Here is a 20,825-nt window from a genome sequence, read left to right on the forward strand (position 1 = left end):
CTCTCTCTCTCTGAGAGGAACAGAGTCATCAGACAGGAGATATGGCATATTTATATACAGAGGACATGGGTCAGCCCTGCACAGCCACTGCCATCGAAGATGGCACATTATTATACACAGTTCTTGAGGATATCAGAGCAGGGATTCATAAAGATTCCGAGATATATGCAGATCTATATACCACATCGATTGAGAGTTCTTATTAGACAGCTCAGGGTATCATCACATCAGCTTATGATTGAGAGTGGCAGAGCCAGTGGCATCCCGCGGGAGGAGAGGATATGCCCCCTTTGCAGATCAGAGGTGGAGAGTGAGGAGCATTTTGTTCTTAGATGCCCGGCATACTCAGAGTTGAGATCTAGATACACATTGAGCAACTCACTTCAGGGATGTATGATTGATATGGATTAGAGATCATTTGGCCGTTTTCTGGGAGAGGCATGGCACATCAGAGAGCAGAGCACATAGCGGGTCCCAGTCAGAGAGGGGCCCACCCAGACGACTATTACACAGTTCTTTCAGACAGACAGAGTGAGAGCTACTGTACCAGCCTCCAGCTAGACCTCCGGGCTCACACTACAGCAGGCTGAGGACCAGCGTACCCGACGCCGCACGAGGATCCGTGGGTTTCGGACCCCACAGCCACACCGACAGGAGATCCGGAGGATTCTTGATCTACATCGACAGCAGACTGAGATCCGACGACACTCGACACATTGGATCTCAGATCTCCAGTTTGCTCTTTCTCCACCGCCGATGTACCACATCTTGCATCCAGGAGGGATCACCTGCTATTAGCGACTTCGACGACTGCTACTACATCCCAGGATAGTATATCTCCCTGCATCTGTTACATATACACATCGCACCACTTTATCACAGCCGACAGTTGTTCCCCTATCACAGCCGACATTTGTTCCCCTTTTGTAGCCATTATCTGGAGTACCAGAGCTACATACGCACATACACATACACGACACTTATCACACTCAGCACCGTATTTTCAATTTCCAGTTTTTAGCTTTTCATTCAGCACTTTTATTTTGGATAGCTGGACCTCATCAGTTGTATCACAGTTTGTCTCATAGGCCAGTTTTGGTCTTTAGAAGACGTTAATATAACTTTCTTTCTTTCTTTCTTTCTCTCTCTTCTTTCTCTCTCTCTCTCTCTCTCTCTCTCTCTCTCTCTCTCTTTTGGGAATTTGTGCCACACGGCATACATGTAATAATTTTCCCGTTTAAACATTCTGGTCTAAAATTCTCCATGATCGGTACACAATTTGACCTCAGCATAGACCAAAGAATTAATCCTCGTGCAAAAACGAAGATAGTGACGCGAATAGATTCTGAGGTCCAAAATTAGTAACTCCCTAAATTTTAGGGATGGTGACCCTTGCATTCCTCAAGTTGTTCTGAGCAACTTTTATCATTGTGACCACATCAAAAAGTGTAATGTGGCTCAGTTTTACGATGACTTTTATTCCGTGAGCATTCTCACACGTGCATCTTTTGTCTTGGCCAGGCTCATTGTCCTACACTCTCTCTAGTGGCTAAGCACACAGTCCCAAATCACTGGCATTCTATTCTTCAGTGGCCATTCAATATGGAACCGGTCCTAAGGCTCAAACAAACCATTAGTCCAATTTGTCCCAATGGCTGTCTCTTCTGGCCATGCAAAGATCCCGGCTTATTCTAAGAGAACTCTGGGGGTAAGAAGCAATAGTAACAAAAGAAAAGAAAAATAAAATATTTATATAATTAAATAAGAAAAGCAACTGTAAAAAGTATCACTACCTCGTGACATGTTGATTTAAACTCCCCGCCACCATTAGTTCACAGAAATAGGGAATGCCCGTTCTGGCACTTAGGAATGGATTAGCGCGTTCCGGGAGGACTAAACCTGTGAAACGCTAGCAAAATGGATTAGCGCATTCCAGGAGTCCAAGACCAACATGGCATGGTGCTTCATGCAGAAGACCACCAAGATTAGTGGCTACACAGTCTTCTTGTGGCCGCTGTTTTTTATTTTTGGTGCCTCCAAATTCGCCATTTTTTAATAATTTTGAGCCTGGTGATCATCAAAGGAATGCTCAGGAGAGTCAACATAGCTGCATCCTCCCAATAGGCATCATCCATGACATTTCTAATAAATGTCAAAAGCCTTAGGTTGCTCCCTCTCATCCCATGGAGCCCACTCTCTAGAGACAACCGTCCTCAAGAGGCCTTGGCAGACTCTTAACAAGTCTCTCCACAACAATAAACATGTAAACGAATCAAGTAGCTGATGGCTTCAAAAGATCCAAATCATTGTTTGCCCTAAAAATAACAAGTACTCTAGGCCTCTTTGTCACAAACTTTGCCATGCTTCTATCTCTCTTGAAGAGGCTATCTATCCATCCAAGCTTTCTCAAATCCTCCATGAGTAGATCTAAACAATGTGATGTGCATGGAGTCCAGATGATCTTAGAGAACTCACTCTCTAACAAAGCACTCATAGCCGCATAGTTACTATCATTGTCAGTGATTACCTATACTACATTCTCTACACCAATTTCCAAAATGGCAGCCTTGATGTGCCTATAGATGTAGTCACCTGTGTCGAGACCTAAAACGGGCCCGATATTGGCTCTAAGCACTAGTTGGGCCTCTCTATACTCAAAGAACACAACACCTCGGCCTCGCAGCGAGGAGCATATTGTGAATCTCGTGTTTATTTTAAATTGTAGTCCAACAATTAAGCCCCACACTCCTCGAAATCACAAACAAAAGGAGGCACCCCTCTGGTTGAATCTTGCCTACTAGCAATACTCGATAGCTAGGTCACCCTGCAAACCTAATGACTCTAAAGTCCAGAATGCATTCGACATTGGCAATGGTCACATGGACTTTAGTGATGCAACCTTCGAGTTGTCTTAAACTGTCATCAGCCATTCGGAGGATCGTGGAGGCATCTTTTTTTATTTCTAATCCTAGTCTCTCCAATTCTGAACTCATGATGTTGATAGAGGATTCTGTGTCTACTAATATTCCATCAAGATATGCTGCTACCCTCGAACAATGCTTTTCAGCATGCTCAAACCAATCATCTCCTACTCGCGCTATTCCCAAGGGCTAAACGATATACCCAATGCGTAGAATCTTCTTATATTCCTTGCGTACTCCTAGAGACAACTTAATCAACTGTAGAAGATTTACATCCAGCTTAACTTCGCAAAGAGAACTCGCTAAATCGAATTCATGATAGCTAGTAAGAGCTTGCTTTTCTCACCAAACCATTCTCTCGTTTGGTCTTTGAACCGGCCTTGGTGCTTCTTTCTTGGCTTTTGCCTTCTTCTTTGGCGACTCCTTTTCCTTCTTGGGGTCGGCTTTACCATCTATGGCCTTGAGAGATCCGCCTTCCATATTGGGATTAAGGACTTGCGTCCCCTTATCATCTTGCTTGGGATTACCCTCGACAAGTTTTGCCTTGGCTTTGTCGATTTCTTTACCCTTTTAACCTCTCGTAATAACCCATAGATTAGAAGCTTTAGTGTTATTGATGCAAACAGCTTCTATAAGGCTAACTCCATTGCCACTAGGTAGCTTCTCTACCATAGCTTTCGCTCTTTGTAATATTTGTTTCGGTCCTTCATCTTGCTAGAGATTATTCCCTTGCGCTCGATGATTAATTAGACCTGGTTGTTTACTTCCTTGCTGGAGAGAGCTAATTTTACTCCAATAGGTACTAGCTAAATGGCCGAACTTCTCACATATGTCACATTGAACATTTGGACAATTCCTAGGGAAATATTGGTCACCACACCACTTGCAGCTGAATCTTGAGGGGGCACTCTCTTTAGGACGTCGACTCTCTATTAAATTCTGTTGCTTCTTAAGGAAATTAACATTGACGGCTATTTGTCTATATTGTTCACTAATCATATTAGTACAGTGCTTCATCATATCCTTAACTTCACCAAGGACACTCGAGGCACTTGACTCATAGCTGCGGTCGTCTACCTGTCGTTCCATTGGCCTAACCACTTGATTAGGGATTGGCTATTGATTTCCTGGAACAACGGTAGGATTTATCCTTGGGCTTCCAACAGTCGGTGGAGCCATTTGACTAGTCATAGGCATGGTCACACTAGGAGGAGCTAACATGGGCACATATGGAATTATGCCTCCTCTCCCATTAGGAGGACTTATGGGCATCCCTTGACCTCCATTCATCAGCGCTAAAGTATTTCCAAACCCTAAACTCGGATTCCAGTTTGACCTAGAGGCATAAGTTGCTTGTAATCACGATTCTACCTCTTCTGCTCGTGTAATACCTGTATCAATGTGGGCAAGAGCAACACTGCTCAACTGCACTTGAATGTTAAAGTCTAGCCCATTCAAAAAATATTGCAACTGAACACTAGCGGAAATAGGAATATAGGTTTGCAACTTCCAAAATACCTCCTTCAATTTCTTGGCATACCCACAGACATTCTCGTGAGGCTCTTGACATGTAACATTGAGAACACATAGCCAATACTGACCTCCCCTTTTCAAGGGCAAACTCTCTTCGAAAGGTCTGCAAAGAATAAGTCAATCGTGGTTATGGTTCCAACCTCTAGGCTATGATACCACACTACAGCTCGTCCTTTCAGAGTCATGTTGAAGAACATCATCAAGTGCCTCTCATCTTGAATTCGACAGTTAAACATTAACTTCTAGAATTCATTGATGTAAAGTTCCGCATCTTCCTCTACTAACCCATTAAATATGGATCAAGGAAACCCTAAGGTTGGTAAATCTGCCGTTCCAGCAAAAATTGCAATGGGTTGCGCCACCATGGTAACAACCGGATTCGCTAAAAGAGATTGAACAATCGGAACTATCACTCCACTTGAAGTAGACGGACTGCTTGGAAGGGGAGAAGTACTATAACTTCCTCCCCCTAACAAACTATGCGTCGAGCTAGGGTTACCAAGACTCCACCCTTGTAAGGATATTGGACCGCTCCTTTGTGGAGAATATCTTCTATTTATTTCGGCTCAGCATCTAGCTCGTTCAACTCTTTCTTGCTTTTAAAGTTTGGCTTAATGGTCTTGTGACTCTAGCTCACTGGTTTTTGACACACTAACGAATTGGTCCCAATTGAATCTCGGTAACCACCACTTATTAGCGGCTCTCGGCAAACGCACCACATGTCAAGACCTAAAACGGACCCGACACTGGCTCTAAGTACTAGCCGGGCCTCCCTATACTCAAAGAACACAACCCCTTGGCCTCACAGCCAGGAGCATATTGTAAATCTCGCGTTTGTTTTAAATTTGTAGTCCAACAATTAAGCCCCACATTCCTCAGAGGGAGTCCTTACACATAGATCGGTATAAAATACCTCGTAATCACAAACAAAAGGAGGCACCCCTCCGGCTGAATGCTGTGGCCCCACTGTAGCTCTCCTACAACTTGGGGATTGGCCTCTCGATGCGCCGCTAACACAAATATCATAGGTATCACAAACTCCACTCTTATTTAAAATGATCCAGGAGATAAGATATTTCCTCACTTAACAGTTTCCCAAGGAACCCGAATGCCTAAACCTATAGCTTAGGTGTCTCACCACTCAGCGTAGATCATGTATATAAGAAACCAATTGCAATGCATCCAGGAGTTACTTCATGTGATATGCACAATGCAATTGTGAATGTCATAGTGCTTAAACATTTTATATTTCATAAATCAGTGTTATGAAGTGCAACAAACATTTCTTTTAATGATTTCAGCCTATACGTCGTGCTTCATTGCTAAGGGTTAGCCCCGTGCATCCTCGTGCTGCTTGACCTCTTTTACCTTAATTTATAGCTGTCCTATATGGTATGCATAAACAAATAGATCAGAATTTCAAATGTTCTCAGCAACTAATCAGCATCAAAACCCCTCTTCCCCCCTACTGTTTAGGTTGTGCATCATTGATAGGTATAAAGAGCGGTTTTTCATGCGTTTTTCTTGTAAAAAGCAGTAAAAACGAACTTTAACATGAAGACACAGCTGAACTGAGGCTTATCCCTCATGCTACAGCCATGCCATACATTCACGAACACAAACATATTTTTCTTTGATTTTCTAGTGCAAAAAACTAAAATTTTTCATTTTTTCACTATTTTTTTCATTTATTTAAATAAAAATTCTGATATTTCTAATTTATGGGTTGGGATTGATCACAATTACTGAATATTGATTTTATATTCATTTCTAATCCATATGAACCCCAAAATCACAACAAAACCCTCAAAATTCATCATTTTCATGAAAATTGCATAATTGCGGGTTTTGTGTGTTTTGATATAAATTATTAAACGACTAAATTTTCTGGTTTTCTTCAAGTTTTTTTATAAACTTCAGCATTTTCAATCAAAGGAATCCATTTACAAACAATTTCATCACATTTCTCATAAAACGAATGAAATGAGTGCTTATGCATAGAAACCCGGATTTGGAGGCGCGTATTTAATGGTTGGGAGGCCACTCACGCTTATTTTCTGCGGCTGTTGCATATGTGAACAACCGTGAAGAGGAGAGAGGAGGGAGGAGAGAGAAATACTAGATTTGCAACTTCCTCATCAAGCCGCCATTCCTCGATCTGAAACCGGCGACAGAAAGCAAAGAATTACTGAAGATCATTGCCAATGCTTGATTGGTGGCTTACTTGTGAGCCCCCATAGCCATCTCCATCATCAAATCTGCACAAGGAGGGCGGCACATCTTGAACGGCGCCATTTTGAAACTCCCCCCCTCCCCCCCTCTCTCTCACGATTTTTAAAGGGGGCCGTGAAGCAGTTGGACCCTCAACAGAAGCATCCGCACTTGCCTGAGTGGCCTCTATATTTGTATCCATAGAGACGTTGGCACTAGCAGAAGCACTGCCACTAACATCCATGCACACTCTACCCCTCTTTGGGGCACTATCACCTACAAGAGGAGGTGGAACTATAGGACGTGCACTTGCCCACGAAATATCATATTCATGTGGCGTACTAACCACAAGGTGTTGCTGCCTCCGATGCTCTAAACTAGCATACACATCATTAGGCACATCAGGGCAATTATCAATATCCTTACCACTAACGCGAGCAAAATGATCCTTCACGCTTGTAATGCTCCCCATGCGTATGACATGGCAATAGTTGCATTCCTACCGCTTCGAGCCATTGCTACCTCCATAGTTGCTAACTATGCGTGTGTGGCTCCAAAATGTGTCCTTCACCATGGCTGTACCTTGCTTGAAACAGGGGAAACCAGAAGCAAAAGTAGGGAAAACTTGCTCAAATAGTGTAGACAGCGAGGGACAAAGAGAGGGAGGGATTGCTCCCTCGAAAGAGTGAAAATCAGCACCAGATCTGAGGGAAAACAGCTAGAAATAGTGTGGATAGGAAAGGAAAGGGATTTGGCAGCTGATGGATGGAAATGTAGAGTTTCAGGGCTGGGATGTGGAGCAAACAGCAGGTAGGGGAGGTTGTTGAGCTGAGAAAGAGGGTGGACAACAGGGGAAAGAAGGCGGAATGCTCACACAAGAAGGTTGGATAAAAACCCCTACTGGCCGAAATGCTTGTTCCAAAATGCGTTTTGGGTAACTATATCCACCATCCATTGGACTCTATAGAAGCTATTCGGCCATGAGGTCATTTTGTAGCTCAAGACCGGGATTAAGGGAGAGGGTACTTCTTTATGCAATTTAAATAATTAGCACAACCTATCCTTGAGGGGAGTGTTGAGAATGCAAGGGCAAATCAGAGTTAGCTAGATAGATTATGGCTCATTAAAACCTGAGGACCTAAGCACCATTGTGTGCTAAGTCAATGATGCAAGCACTCATGTAATACACAGTCTTCAAACTTGTTAGGGCTGACCCTTTTGGGTCTCCAATTGTTGGGAATAAAGGGCCATCGTGCCTTTTATATGTGCACGGGTGTGAACACACCCTTGGCACATTTGTACTTTCATATATATTTATCTAAATCTAAAGAGATACACACGAGAATTGTACCCAAGAACATCGTGCATCTCTATCTTTGACTCTCACTCGCTACTCTTACTCACGTTTTGCTCTCTACCTGACATTTCCATCATCGGACATTCCATCGCCACTACGCATCGCTCACTTCAAACCGGTATTAGAGCTGTGGTTAAGGTATTTGCGCTTCTCAGAGTGCGTGCAAGTCAGCTCGTCATTGTTCTTCCATATTTTCAGTCAGGCGACAGTTCTAGTTCGCAAGCAGGTCAAAACATCACTCGTGCAGTTAGCCACAAGTCAAAATGTCAAAACGTCACTCATGTAGTCAGGGAGCAAGTTCGACAGTAGTAGGCAAGTCATGGGTTGCAAGAAACAGTTGCAAGCAACTAGGCTGCAGTTGCAGGTGAGGTGACCAGGCATAGGAGAAATGGAGCACGGCTAGAGAGACTGGCCGCAGGCCATACATGGCCGGTTGAGACACATGAGTCAAACTAGAATGAAAGTGCTTTCTCGTTCGGGCTACTTGCCTTATGTTCGTTATGTTGATTTTGAGCATTGTGATCGTCGTGTTTATGGTAAACATGTACAGACGTCTCATAAGAAGTCTCTTTCGCTGAAATCTTCTCCTCTAGAGTTAGTACATTCTGATGTATATCAAATGCCAAGGTTATCTTTAGGGGGAAAGAAATACTTTGTCACCTTTGTCGATGATGCTACACGGAAGGTATGGGTTTACCCTATTCGTAGCAAGGACAAAGTGCTTGACAAGTTTTAAAAATTCTTGGCATTGGTTGAAAATCAAACTGATAAGACACTTAAGTGTCTTCTCTCTGACAATGGTGAGAAATATGTGTCCAAGGCCTTTCAGGCATTTTGTGACAGCAAAGGGATAAAGAGGAGGCGCACTGCCCCTCATAATGGAGTCGCAAAGCATATGAATTGGACCATATAGAATAAGGTTCGTACAATGCTGTCACATGTTGCTTTACCTCATGGTTTTTGGCAGAGGCTATTATGACAGTCGTACACTTGATTAATCGGTCGCCAAACAGGTCTTTGGGAGGGGGAGAGGGGAGTTCCCCAAGAAGCGTGGTCGGGCAAGCCACCTTCATATGCACTGGAAGTGTTTGGCTGCGAAGCATTTGTGCACATACGTGAGGAAGAACCCAACAAACTTGAGCCAAAGTCTTGTAAATGTATTTTCCTAGGATATGGTGATGAATGTGAAATGGGCCAAAGTCGTGTAAATGTATTTTCCTAGGATATGGTGATGAAGGTGAAATGGGGTATAGATTATGGGATCCTGAGAAAAGAAAACTAGGATACAGCAATGATGTTATCTTCCGGGAAGATCGCATGCACAAACAGCCCGAAAGAACAAAGGGAGTCTGTAGGGTTGTATTTCGGGAAGAAATACCTTTTCGATAGCAAAATGTGCCCACTATACAGCAGCAAATACCTGTTGTAAATGAACCTACAAATGTAGAAAATAATGTTGGAAATGATCAGCCAGCCATTGTCCATGACGATGAGCCACTGGATGTGCAGGAACAGCTAGGACATCAAGCTGTTAATGCTGATTTGCAGGCTGAAATGCTAGGACAGCAAGCTGAAAATGAAAATTTGCAGGCTCAACAGCCAACAAACAATGATCATTGGGTTAGGAGATCATCTAGGGCTACTAGAGAACCTGATAGATTCGTTTGTGGTGCAAACAATGTGGCTAATTATGTCATGTTGACAGACTGTGGTGAACCGTCTTGCTTCAAGGAAGCAATGGGCAGACAGGACATCAAGAAATCGTATAAAGCCATGTTTTCAGCGATGGACTCTCTTGAAAAAAATGACACTTGGGATTTGGTGCAATTGCTTAAAGGGCAGAAAACCCTTCCATGCAAATGGGTTTACAAGATGAAGGTCACTTCTGGTTCCTCGCCAAAGTACAAAGCAAGATTGGTTGCGAAGGTGTACAAGCAGGAACACGGAGTTGACTTTGATGAGATCTTATCTTCTATAGTCAAGATGACTACATTGAGAACCATTTTGGGCTTGGTTGCAGTTGAAGATATGGAGCTCATATAGATGGATGTAAAGACTGCATTCTTACATGGTGATCTATATGAAGACATATATATGCAGCAACGTGAAGGGTTTGTGGCAAAAGGAAAAGAGAAGATGGTATGTAAACAATAAACTCAAAAGACGTTTATATGGGCTGACACAAGCACCAAGAGAATGGTATCATAAGTTTGATACATTTATGCAGTCTCAAGGTTTTCATAGAAGTCAAGTGGAAACCCTGCTTGTACATCAGGAAGGCACCAGATGGCTGCCTGATTATCTTGGTTATGTATGTTGATGACATGCTGATTGTTGGCAGGGATACTCGTACCTTGGACTCACTGAAGCAAAGTCTTCATGGCAGCTTTGACATGAAGGATCTTGGTGATGCAAATCACATTCTTGGCATGCGAATACTTAGAGATAGGTCAAAAAGATTACTCTATCTCTCTTAGCAGGAGTATATCTCCAAGGTTTTGCAACGTTTCAATATGGAGGGGGGGAAAACAATTGGGGTTCCATTGCCTCCATATGTGAAACTCAGTGCAGAGGATAGCCCTACATTAGATTATGAGAAGGCTAAAATGGCCAAGATACCATATGCTTCAGTTGTTGACAGTTTGATGTATGCTATGGTTGCTACACATCGTGACATTGCCTTTGTAGTGGGAGTGGTTAGCAGATACATGGCGAACCCTAGTAAAAAGCATTGGAAAGCAATGAAAGGTATTATGAGATACCTCAAAGGCACAAAGGATTTGTGTATCTACTTTGGAAAGCAAAAGGCATCTATCGTTGGCTTTACGGATGCAGACTATACTGGTCATGCGGACTACAGAAAGTCCACTTCTGGGTATGTATTTATCTTCATAGAAGGAGCAGTCTCTTGGATCTTCACGTTACAAAAGTGTGTTGCATTGTCCACTACAGAGGTAGAGTATGTGGTTGCCACTGAGGCATGCAAGGAGGCTTTATGGCTTTCACATCTGGTGGAAGAGCTTGGCATTATAGAGTCACATGTTCTTCATTGTGATAGTCAGAGTGCTATCATGCTAGCACGGAATCCCGTCTTTCATGCCAAGACGAAGCACATACAGGTGAAGTATCACTTCATTAGAAATGTATTTGACAGCAAGAGCATTGAGCTTGTCAAAGTGCATACAGATATTAATAACACCTTGGAGAACGCACCTAAGGTAAATACAAAGTACAAGAAATTTTGTGAAGAGTAACTAAGTACATCAAAGATACAATGGTTGTGAAAACAACTAGTCTGGTGGGCTAAAGTGCCAGACCATCTGAGGGGTAGTATGAAAGGTGTCTGATTCCCAAATCCGCAGGAAGGCCTCTCTTTTCCTTCTCATCTCTCAGTGCTGCCCTACAACCTCTCCCATCTCCCACGGAGAGTGTGGCCTATCTCTGTCCAAATCCTCGATAAAGACTCCTCAGTGGGTATATCCGAAGATCAATGACCTAGCTACATCTCACAGTCCATATGTACCAAGCTATAATGCTGGAAATCAGCTCCCATCTGTGACAATGTCCCCGAGTCCAATGTGTCTATGAGTAGTTTGGGGTAGGGATCCTACTCAAATGTTGTCCAATGATGAGAAAAGAAATGCTCCCCTGAGTGTCCTCATAGCCACATGCTAGACCTCTGTCTGTGACCCAAGCTATAGCCCCCCATGTCACCACCATGGACTCCATTGTACCATGGAATACTATCCTAAGATCTCTCCTCCAAATCTCTTGGGCTCTCGGACAGTCCCATTGGCATAGAAACATGAAACGGGGAACGAGAACGGGGAACGGGGACGGGAACGCCAAACCTAGGAAACGGGGACGTGGGAACGGGAACGGCATTTAAAAAATCAAAATTCATGAAGTAAGTAGGAACGGGAACGCCAAACCTAGAGAAGGAAGAGAAGAAAGAGAAAGAAGAGAAAGAAGAAGGAAGAGAAGGAAGAGGTTGGAGGTGGGAGGAGAAAGAAGAGAAAGAAGAAGAAGGAAGAGAGGGAAGAGAAGGAAGAGAAGAAAGAAGAAGAAGGAAGAGAATGAAGGTGGTTGGGGGCAGGATGCAGGCGGGAGCAGAACGCGACCGGGCGCAGGTAAGTTTTGCCACGTGGCGTTCCTTGTCCCGTTTCAGACAGGGAACGCAGCAGGGAACGGGAACGTTCCATCATTTGGAAACGCGGTCCATGACGGATACATTCCGGGGACGGCGATTCCACGTGCCGGGGGGCCGTTCCGGCCGTTTCCTGTCACTATGCCCATAGGCAATGTCTTTGTGTCTCCTCTGGCTCACCACATCACACGCATGCCACTGGATCCCTGCCATATCCAAGCCAAGTGCCAATTGCTAAACTCCTATGGGCTAAAAGCCATAGAAAGAGAGATATCTTCTTGGGCCTGAAGCTGTCATGTAGCCACCTGTAAGAGTCATATAGGAACTCATCTGAGACTCCCTCTCTATGCCAATAAGGGGTGGCTGCAGGCTGTGCTCAAATCTTGCTCATCTATATCCTCTGTCCCAATCTAGTAGTGTAACCAAAGAAGGGGATGTCGAATGGCCTATCATGAAAGGGATCTTTCCACACCCACTCTCCTGGATCCCACTGAAGTCTCTCTAGAGGCCTTCTTCAGTATGCCCAATATCTCCATCCATCTATAAGACAAGTGGTTGGGTCTGGTTCTATGTGCCATTTTCTTTCAAAGTGTGCCACTACTCTAATTCTCTGCTTGGAGCACCACTGAGTGCTGTAAGGTCAAGGTCCTCTCGTTGGAGGCAGCCATCCTCTTCAATGGTGAAAGTGAATGTCCTATCTCTGCTAGATGCAATGACTGCTAGAAGAATCACAGCCCTAGCTCCCCTAAGATCATGCATATAGGAACTCATCTGAGACTCCCTCTCTATGCCAATAAGGGGTGGCTGCAGGCTGTGCTCAAATCTTGCTCATCTGTATCCTCTGTCCCAATCTAGTAGTGTAACCAAAGAAGGGGATGTCAAATGGCCTATCATGAAAGGGATCTTTCCACACCCACTCTCTTGGATCCCACTGAAGTCTCTCTAGAGGCCTCCTTTAGTATGCCCAATATCTTCATCCATCTATAAGACAAGTGGTTGGGTCTGGGTCTATATGCCATTTTCTTTCAAAGTGTGCCACTAATATGATTCTCTGCTTGGAGTAGCCACTGAGTGCTATAAGGTCAAGGTCCTCTCGTTGGAGGCAGCCATCCTCCTCAATAGTGAATGTGAATGTCCTATCTTTGCTAGATGCAATGACTGCTAGAAGAATCACAGCCCTGGCTCCCCTAAGATTATGCAATCTCTACCTTTGGGTCTCGTGTGGTAACTCCTGAAATGCAAACCACTCCCCCACTGATGTAGTGACCTTTAAAGAGAATCTCCCCCATTATAAGTGTGTTCGCTACCCAATGGTGTGGCCTAACTCTGATCTCAAATAATGATTAAACAGAAGAGGTTGTCTCCTCTTCTCTTCAATAGTAGTCGGGGGGAGCTGGTAGAGCCTTAGAGATACAGATCTCCAAGCTCTAATAATGACCGCTGCAAATCTGACCTCAAAGCTCCTCCCTAAATCTCTGGTGTTGAACTCCTAAAATATCCAAGGCTGCATGGTCCTCCATGTGTAGGTGTCAAGTGCTCTAGCCTCCCCATCAAAAGTTTCTTCCAGGGCCCCTCACCTGGAAGTAGACCCCTAACAATGAGCTTGACCAATAAGGCTTTGCTCTAACTATCTGGATCTTTGATTTCCAATCCTCCTTTGAATCTAGGTTATATGATGACATCCCAAGCCACCTTTGCTCTGGTTGGACTCCCATCTCCTCTTGACCAAATGAAGTTTGTGATGAGGCGTTTCACCTAGCCGATGTTAAGAAGACTGCTAGGGTTTGCACTGAGGACACACAGAGTGTACGACCACGACAAAAATACAAAGACACAGACACAGACACAGAGGGCAAAACTCAAACCCTAAACGCAAAACTCAAAACTCAAACCTTAAACGCAAAACTCAAAACTCAAACACAAACAAAAGAAGGGAGAGAGAGAACACAACTCTGAAGTGAATGAATGTTGTAAATGAATGTAAGGGTGTACAATGTACTCAAGGGCAGAGCAATGTCGGAGGGTGACGTCCAGTGAAGACTGATCCCAAGTCTGTGACCACCAGTCGGAGTGTAGGAGTGCTGAATAGTGAATGGCAACAGGCTGATCACCAAAACGCAGTAGTCTGGAGGCTGGAAACTGGTAAACGCAGCAGTGTACCACCGATTGGGGGCTGGAAACTATGCACAGTCTGCTGTAAACAGCAGGCTGAAACAGTGTCTGAGAGTGTCAAGGCCTGCAATGCTAAAAATGCAGGTTGGCTGACCCTGGAGATGATGGACAGTAGGCTGAACAACAGTCTGGGACAGTTTGGAGCAGTCACCAGCAGCTGAGAGATGTCGCCTACAGCAATGGATAGGCTGAAGATGATGTGGTTGTAGTCGATGATGGCTGGACAGCAAATGGTGGCGGGCTGCAGGCTGGAAACTGGGCGCCAACAGCAGCAGAGGGTGTGTGGACTGGTGTAACCTGCAAAACAAGGATAATAGCTGAATGGGGGCAGCCTGTCTATTTATAGATATGGAAGGGCGCCCCAAAAATTAGGGTTTCCACTAAACTTTCTCGAACCGCTCCCTGTTTTAGGGTTTCCACTGAACTCTCTCGAACCGCTCCCTGTTTTAGGGTTTTACTCTAAAAGAGCATTTTTAGTGTGTTTTGGGGCTGTTTAAGAGGCTAATTAGCAAGTATTAGCTCAACAGCCGATACATGTCCTAGAGAAAGCCCAACAAGAAGTGATGTACCACATGATCGCCAGAAGAACTTGGTTGGCAACCACTACTCTTCCTGCCAATGAGAGTCTCGCCAAGCTCCAATACAAAAGCTTATGTCTAATGCTCAAAAGGAGGGGTTCTAGCTGCTGCTCTGAGGTAATGTCAATCCCCACATGGCATCCGAGATATCTCACAACAGTCCCATGGGGAACCCATGTGAAATCCTCATGTGGTTGCCACTCTGGCTGTCTAGTGTGGCATACCCAAAATCCATAGGATTTGTGTCAATTAATTAATGCTCCATGCTCTGCAAAATGGCTCCATGGCTATTACAAAGGCTCTAAAGTTGCCCTCATTCCCATCTAAGTAAACTACTGTATCATCAGCAAACTCCACATCAAGAATAGTCTAATGCTTATGATACCTGTAGATCTATCTCTCAAGAAGGAACTCATGGCCTCTACTACAAATAGAAACAAGAACGGAGCAAGTGGACATCCTTGTCTGACTGATCTATGGATGTTGAATCTATCTCCTCTTGCCCCTCCAGTCATGACCTGGCTATATGCTGAAGAATAGAGGGCCGCTACACCCTTGACCCACTACTCTGGAAAGCCCATCCTCAGCATTGTGCCCTCCAGGAACTCCCAATCCACGCGATCATATGCTTTCTCAAAGTCAAGAAGGAACACAATAAGGTCTTGTCTCCTGGATCTAGACAAGGTTGTGGTCTCCCAGAAGGTGAAGATGTTGTCCAAGATGCTGGCTCTCGGACGAAGCTTGTCTGAGTGGGGTGTGTAATATCTAACATCAATGGTGCCAGCTTGAGACTAATCGCCTTTGCAAGGATCTTATAAGTAGTTCCAAGCAAGGTGATCGGCGGTCTCCACTATGTGATCTCCAATCTATCTCCACTTTCGGGATAATATGAAACAACCCCTCAGAGAGTCTCTATGGCATAGTCCATGATGCCATAATCTCCTGAAAGGCTAAGTGAAGGCCTTTTTTTATAAGATCCCAGTAGCTCACAAAGAAGGATTTATCTAGCCATCTTCTCCTGGGCACTTGCCTAAGTTTAGTGCTTGAAGTGCCTCCTCCAACTCCTCCTCTGTAAAATGGGCCATTAGATGTCTACTCATCCCATCTGTAACCACCCTCTGTGTGCTCTGCCAAACCGCTTCTCTATCTCTCTCATATCTAGGGGGTCTAGTGGTGAATCCTAGTAGGTATCTATAGTACTGTGTGGCCACCTGTCTCGCCTCTAGAGGGCCCTGTGCAATGGATCCATCAGCTCTCCTGAGTCTCAAAACACCCTGTCTAGAGTGTTTAGGCCCTGTGGTGTGGAAAAAATCCCTATTAACCCTGTCCCCAAACTGAGTCCAAAAAGAGGCTCTCACATGAAATATGTACTCCAATCTAGCTTCCTTCATGAAGTCAATCTCTACCTTGGCGGTATGCATCCTCTCAACTATCCATCTACATCTTGATCATCTCTCCTTCTCCCTCTATAAGGCAACCAATGATGCCCTAGCAGCTCTTTCCTTCTCTAGAAGGCTCTATCTCGTCCTTGTGGCCTCCTCTCTGAAGAGGGAACTAACCTCCTGTAAGCTCTCATCCAAGTCACTAGCTGCCCGTCCAACTGAGAAGGGTCTAGATCGCCAACACTATGTGATTGTGTCTCTAAGATCATCCTCATAAAACAAGTGCTCTGAAATCCTGACACTGGAATGGGGTCCCCCTACTCTCTCAAAAAGAAGTATCTGAATCGGTGAGTGGTTTGAGAGGGTCGTGCTAGGTATGATGCTTGTAAGGCCGCCTCTGTCACAGGCCCAGTCATCCACATAAAATCGATCAATCTGGAGAAAGTCCTGGCTCCTATTGCCCTGTCTCTCCCAGAGAATTGAAGTAAGCATGTGGTCCTGCCAAACTCTGCTATGAACCATGGGTCCTGGCCTCTAATTTGGAATAAGAACTCCTCCCAAGCAGCCTGCTCTCCTCCCCTAATGATTTCCGTGTATCTGCCTCTCCTATCCTCAAGAGCCTCCACCATGTTAAAGTCACCCCCTACCACCCAGTGATCAACCTGTGGTAGAGACTGACTGAGGGTGGTCCAAAACTGTCTCCTGTCTCATTGGCCATTCGAGGCGTAAATGGCCAACAAACCAATGAGTGCTTCCTCCACTCTCATCGAGACCCACATGGCTATCCGTGGAATCAGAATACCCCAGCCGTGTATCGACTGAGTCCATTGCCCCCCAACACATATGCATACTCTAGTCTATCTCGATAGCACCTACAGCTGCTACCCAGTAAGTGTGACTCTAACCTGGCAGTAGCTTCCCGCAACATCGGGATATCCTGTCTGCTGAAAGATGGTGCTCTTGTAACATAAGAAAATCAATCGATCCTCCTACTAGAGCTCTGTGCAAATCTTGTCTGGCCCTGCCTAAAGTGACAACCTCCAAAACCTCGTACATTCCATGAGAGTATCCTCATGGAGTGCGTGTCAACCTCTCGGACCGGCGTGGCTGTACAACCCATGCCTGCCTCTGCTGTCTCCTAGTATATACCCGATTATGTGTCCTCTCCACTATCTCTCCTACAGGATGTAATGGGGGGAAGTCCTCAAAGTAGTCACCTGAGTCCTCTACCTCCTGCTCATTGTCTTGGACCATATGTCGGGTACCTGAGATGGGCTAAGCCCGGGAAGCTCAACCTGATGAGGCAATGGTCTGGGGGATTGTGGCGTATCTATAGCCTGTTGTAGCTCCTGAGAAGCTACTGGTGTTGCTGCCTTCGTGGGATGAATCACATCCATCTGCAATGCTGCCCCTATCAGTGGCTGTGGGACCTCTGGCTCTAGGGCATCCAAAGGAGCATCTATGGGAGCAGTGGGGGGCTGCAGTGGCTCTGCATGGACTGATGGCCTGCGGTCCCTGATCACTCTCCACCGTCTCGGCTCTAGGCCCTCGTGCCCCTACCTCTCAATAGCGCACTCTCTTCACTGGCGATGTCTCCTTGTCTGTCTAGCCTTGCGTCGTCTCTGGCGCTCTGCATCACTCCTCTAACGCGTCTCGGGTTTACCACCTCCCTCAGCGATTTGTCCAATCATCCTGCAAGCAAAGCACTGACCAAGGAGGCCTGTATAAGAGACTGGCTGGATAAGAATGCCCCCATGAATGGAGGGAATCCTAATAGTCTGGGGAAGGCAGTGCAAAGACTCCGTGGGTATTATCACTCGGACCGAAGGGTATCTGTGTGGGCCTTCTGAGATTGTGTCAATAAAAGTCCTATCCCTCTATATGACGTGGCCGAATATGGTGTAAAATACTCATCAAGGCCAGGAAAAGAGATGGTGATGGCAATGCCATCTCCAAGCAAGGAATAGTCCCGGCCCTCGATCCATCTGTCAAAGTATGCTACTGAGGTCCTGACATCAAGCGGGCTGGTAGTGAGCGTTGACTCCATCTACTCGGGTGAGCTGAACTGGAGTCTGAAGCATCCCTTTCCGAGGGGCACCACTTGCATGATCCTGGCTGGGGTGCCAGTAAGAGCAGACTGGATGGAGTCCTTACATCATTTAGTATTTTTCCTTTCATGATTAGTTTATTAGGGCTGTCGCACTGTCATTCTAATAATACACCTATTAGATCAGACTGCAGCTCAGGTTGATGATGATTGTCTACTTATTGCTTGCCTGATGAACATGTTCAATATTGTTAGGCTACATTACTGCATCAGGTCTTTATTTCTTTTCTTTATACTGAGTAGAAGCCAGGTACAGTTGTTTTGGTAGGTGACATTGTCTCAGTTCACATTATCTTTTGCCAGGGTGGAACCATCACACAAGAGCATGCTGGTAGATGCACTGAAGCGGCAGAATGAGGTGGTAAGTTCTCAAAAGTTGTTGGAGTACGGTGCACAGATTTCCAAGGCAAAAAGAGTCATGGAATTACTTTCAACAGACGCTTTCAGTTTTTACTTAATCGACATCGTTTGTAAAGTTGACTTGTGAGCTTGTATTTTGGTTCACGTAAGCTATGCCCACACTATGTATTGTGTTATACATTGGACATCTAGTGGCTTCATGTGCACACCACTTGGACGCATTTGTCATATGCATTCATTTGGATAACCATACGCACCTTGCTTGTATCATTTTTGTGCCTGTGTCTATTTTTCCTGCATTTTGCAATCAGTTTTACATTCTCTCTTAGATATTGCTTATATTATTAGAGTTCAGCATCACACATTATCATATGGCAAGCTTTCACATGCATCAGTTGCATTAATAACATAGATACATATGAACATTCTTATGCAGAAACTGATGATGATTATTTTTTCCATTTAGTGCTACAGCTATGCAGATGATGTCATAGTTTGCCATGATCATCACGGTCAAGATGATGTTTATCCAAACACCTGTGATGATTGTGATATTTACATCTGTCAGTACAAGTAGTTTTTGAGTAATCATTGTGGTCATAGTGATCTCACACATTCTACAGCAGTTCCTGGGATTGTTAGATAGGGCTCTTGAACCATTCAGATAGTATTGAGGATACCCTGCATGAGGAGAGATCATCTAGAGTGTGAGTGAGCTTTACATATAGACCAGGAGAGATTATCATGCAGTGAGCTCAACAGTATGCAAGTACTCTATCACAACCTACTTTTTTAGTGTCTCATAGGCCATTGAAATATGAGAGCTTTGTCATAAATCTTACAGATTTATGGCAGATAGGGAAGCTGATGTTCACTTATCTATGCATGGTTACCAATTTTCTGCTTATTATGGCAGTAATCATATGAAGTTTCATTGGGTCAGATAATAGGGTTCGAAAAACTTTTGTTAAACGACACCTCAGGGATATCATTACTAAGATAAATACACACAGTAAACCATTACATGAGCTGAAGGGAATAGTAAACGTTGTTGACAACTCCTGGCTATCTGCTCAAGGGGAGAGGTCAAGTACAAGGGTTGTAAAATAACCAGTCTGCAGTTTACTGCCACTTTCACATCCACATACATCTTCGGGGGGGTGCAATAGTCTCTTTAAGTGAATGACCTGCTAGTACATCAGCATGACCGTTGTAATCTTGGAGTCATTGGTATGATTGAGCATGAGTTACTTAGATTCAAGATTAGCTGGCTATGATCATTGCCAGCAGCGTTGGATTATGTTCCATATTCAGAAGCAGACATTCATTCAGCATGACCGTTGTAATCTTGGAGTCACTGGTATGATTGAGCATGAGTTACTTAGATTCAAGATCAGCTGGCTATGATCATTGCCAGCAGCATTGGATTATGTTCCATATTCAGAAGCAGACATTCATTCAGCATACTCTAGGATTATCTTTCAAAAGATGATTCCACTGCATATTCTTTGTCAATTATAAAGCAAAAATCATTTACTTCTTTCCACTAAAGAGCATAATCAATCTGAGGATGACCTTCATTGGATGTTGACAAACAGTGATTTACAGGTTGCAATGACAGGTGATGGGGTGAATGATGCTCCTGCGTTGAAGAAAGCTGACATTGGGATTGCAATGGGATCAGGAACAGCCGTGGCCAAGGTACAGAGTTGCTCTGTAGCAATATGTGCAAGATTCAGTTAATGCATACTATGTTTTGGAAATATGTCCTTATGCCAGTAATTTTGTATGCTTGGTATGAAGCCTGTTGTTTTTTACAGGGCGCATCAGATATGGTGCTACAAGATGACAATTTTGCAACCATAATTGCCGTAAGCTTATCTGATCTTATAACTAAAACCTTATTGAAGAGCAACAGATTCTTGGATTGCATTCACTAGTATGTTCAAAAAGAGTGGAACTGCTGAAAGAACATATGGCAATTGACTGTTTTTGTGTGTTGAGTGTATGTTTGCTCGTGCTATCAGTTTTGGTACATCAAAAGTACTATGATTTGT

General features: G+C 44.4%; 1 protein-coding gene across 4 annotated transcripts in view; it reads left to right on the forward strand.

Annotated features, from left to right (window-relative positions):
* Positions 1–20,825, forward strand: part of ECA3 (endoplasmic reticulum-type calcium-transporting ATPase 3) — a 193,159-nt gene that overhangs the window by 161,299 nt on the left and 11,035 nt on the right. For 3 of the 4 annotated variants that reach the window (XM_087697631.1, XM_087697627.1, XM_087697629.1), the window contains exons 23-25: positions 18,712–18,769; positions 20,377–20,469; positions 20,589–20,639. In XM_087697631.1, coding sequence (XP_087553757.1) covers positions 18,712–18,769; positions 20,377–20,469; positions 20,589–20,639 — 202 coding nt within the window. Of the gene's footprint in view, positions 1–18,711; positions 18,770–20,366; positions 20,470–20,588; positions 20,640–20,825 lie in introns of all 4 variants that reach the window. The other variant, XM_087697630.1, reaches the window with a different exon arrangement.

Source organism: Lygodium microphyllum, chromosome 17, assembly GCF_053477565.2.
Source record: "Lygodium microphyllum isolate KBCC chromosome 17, Lygodium_microphyllum_v1.1.10, whole genome shotgun sequence".
Lineage (NCBI taxonomy): Eukaryota > Viridiplantae > Streptophyta > Polypodiopsida > Schizaeales > Lygodiaceae > Lygodium > Lygodium microphyllum.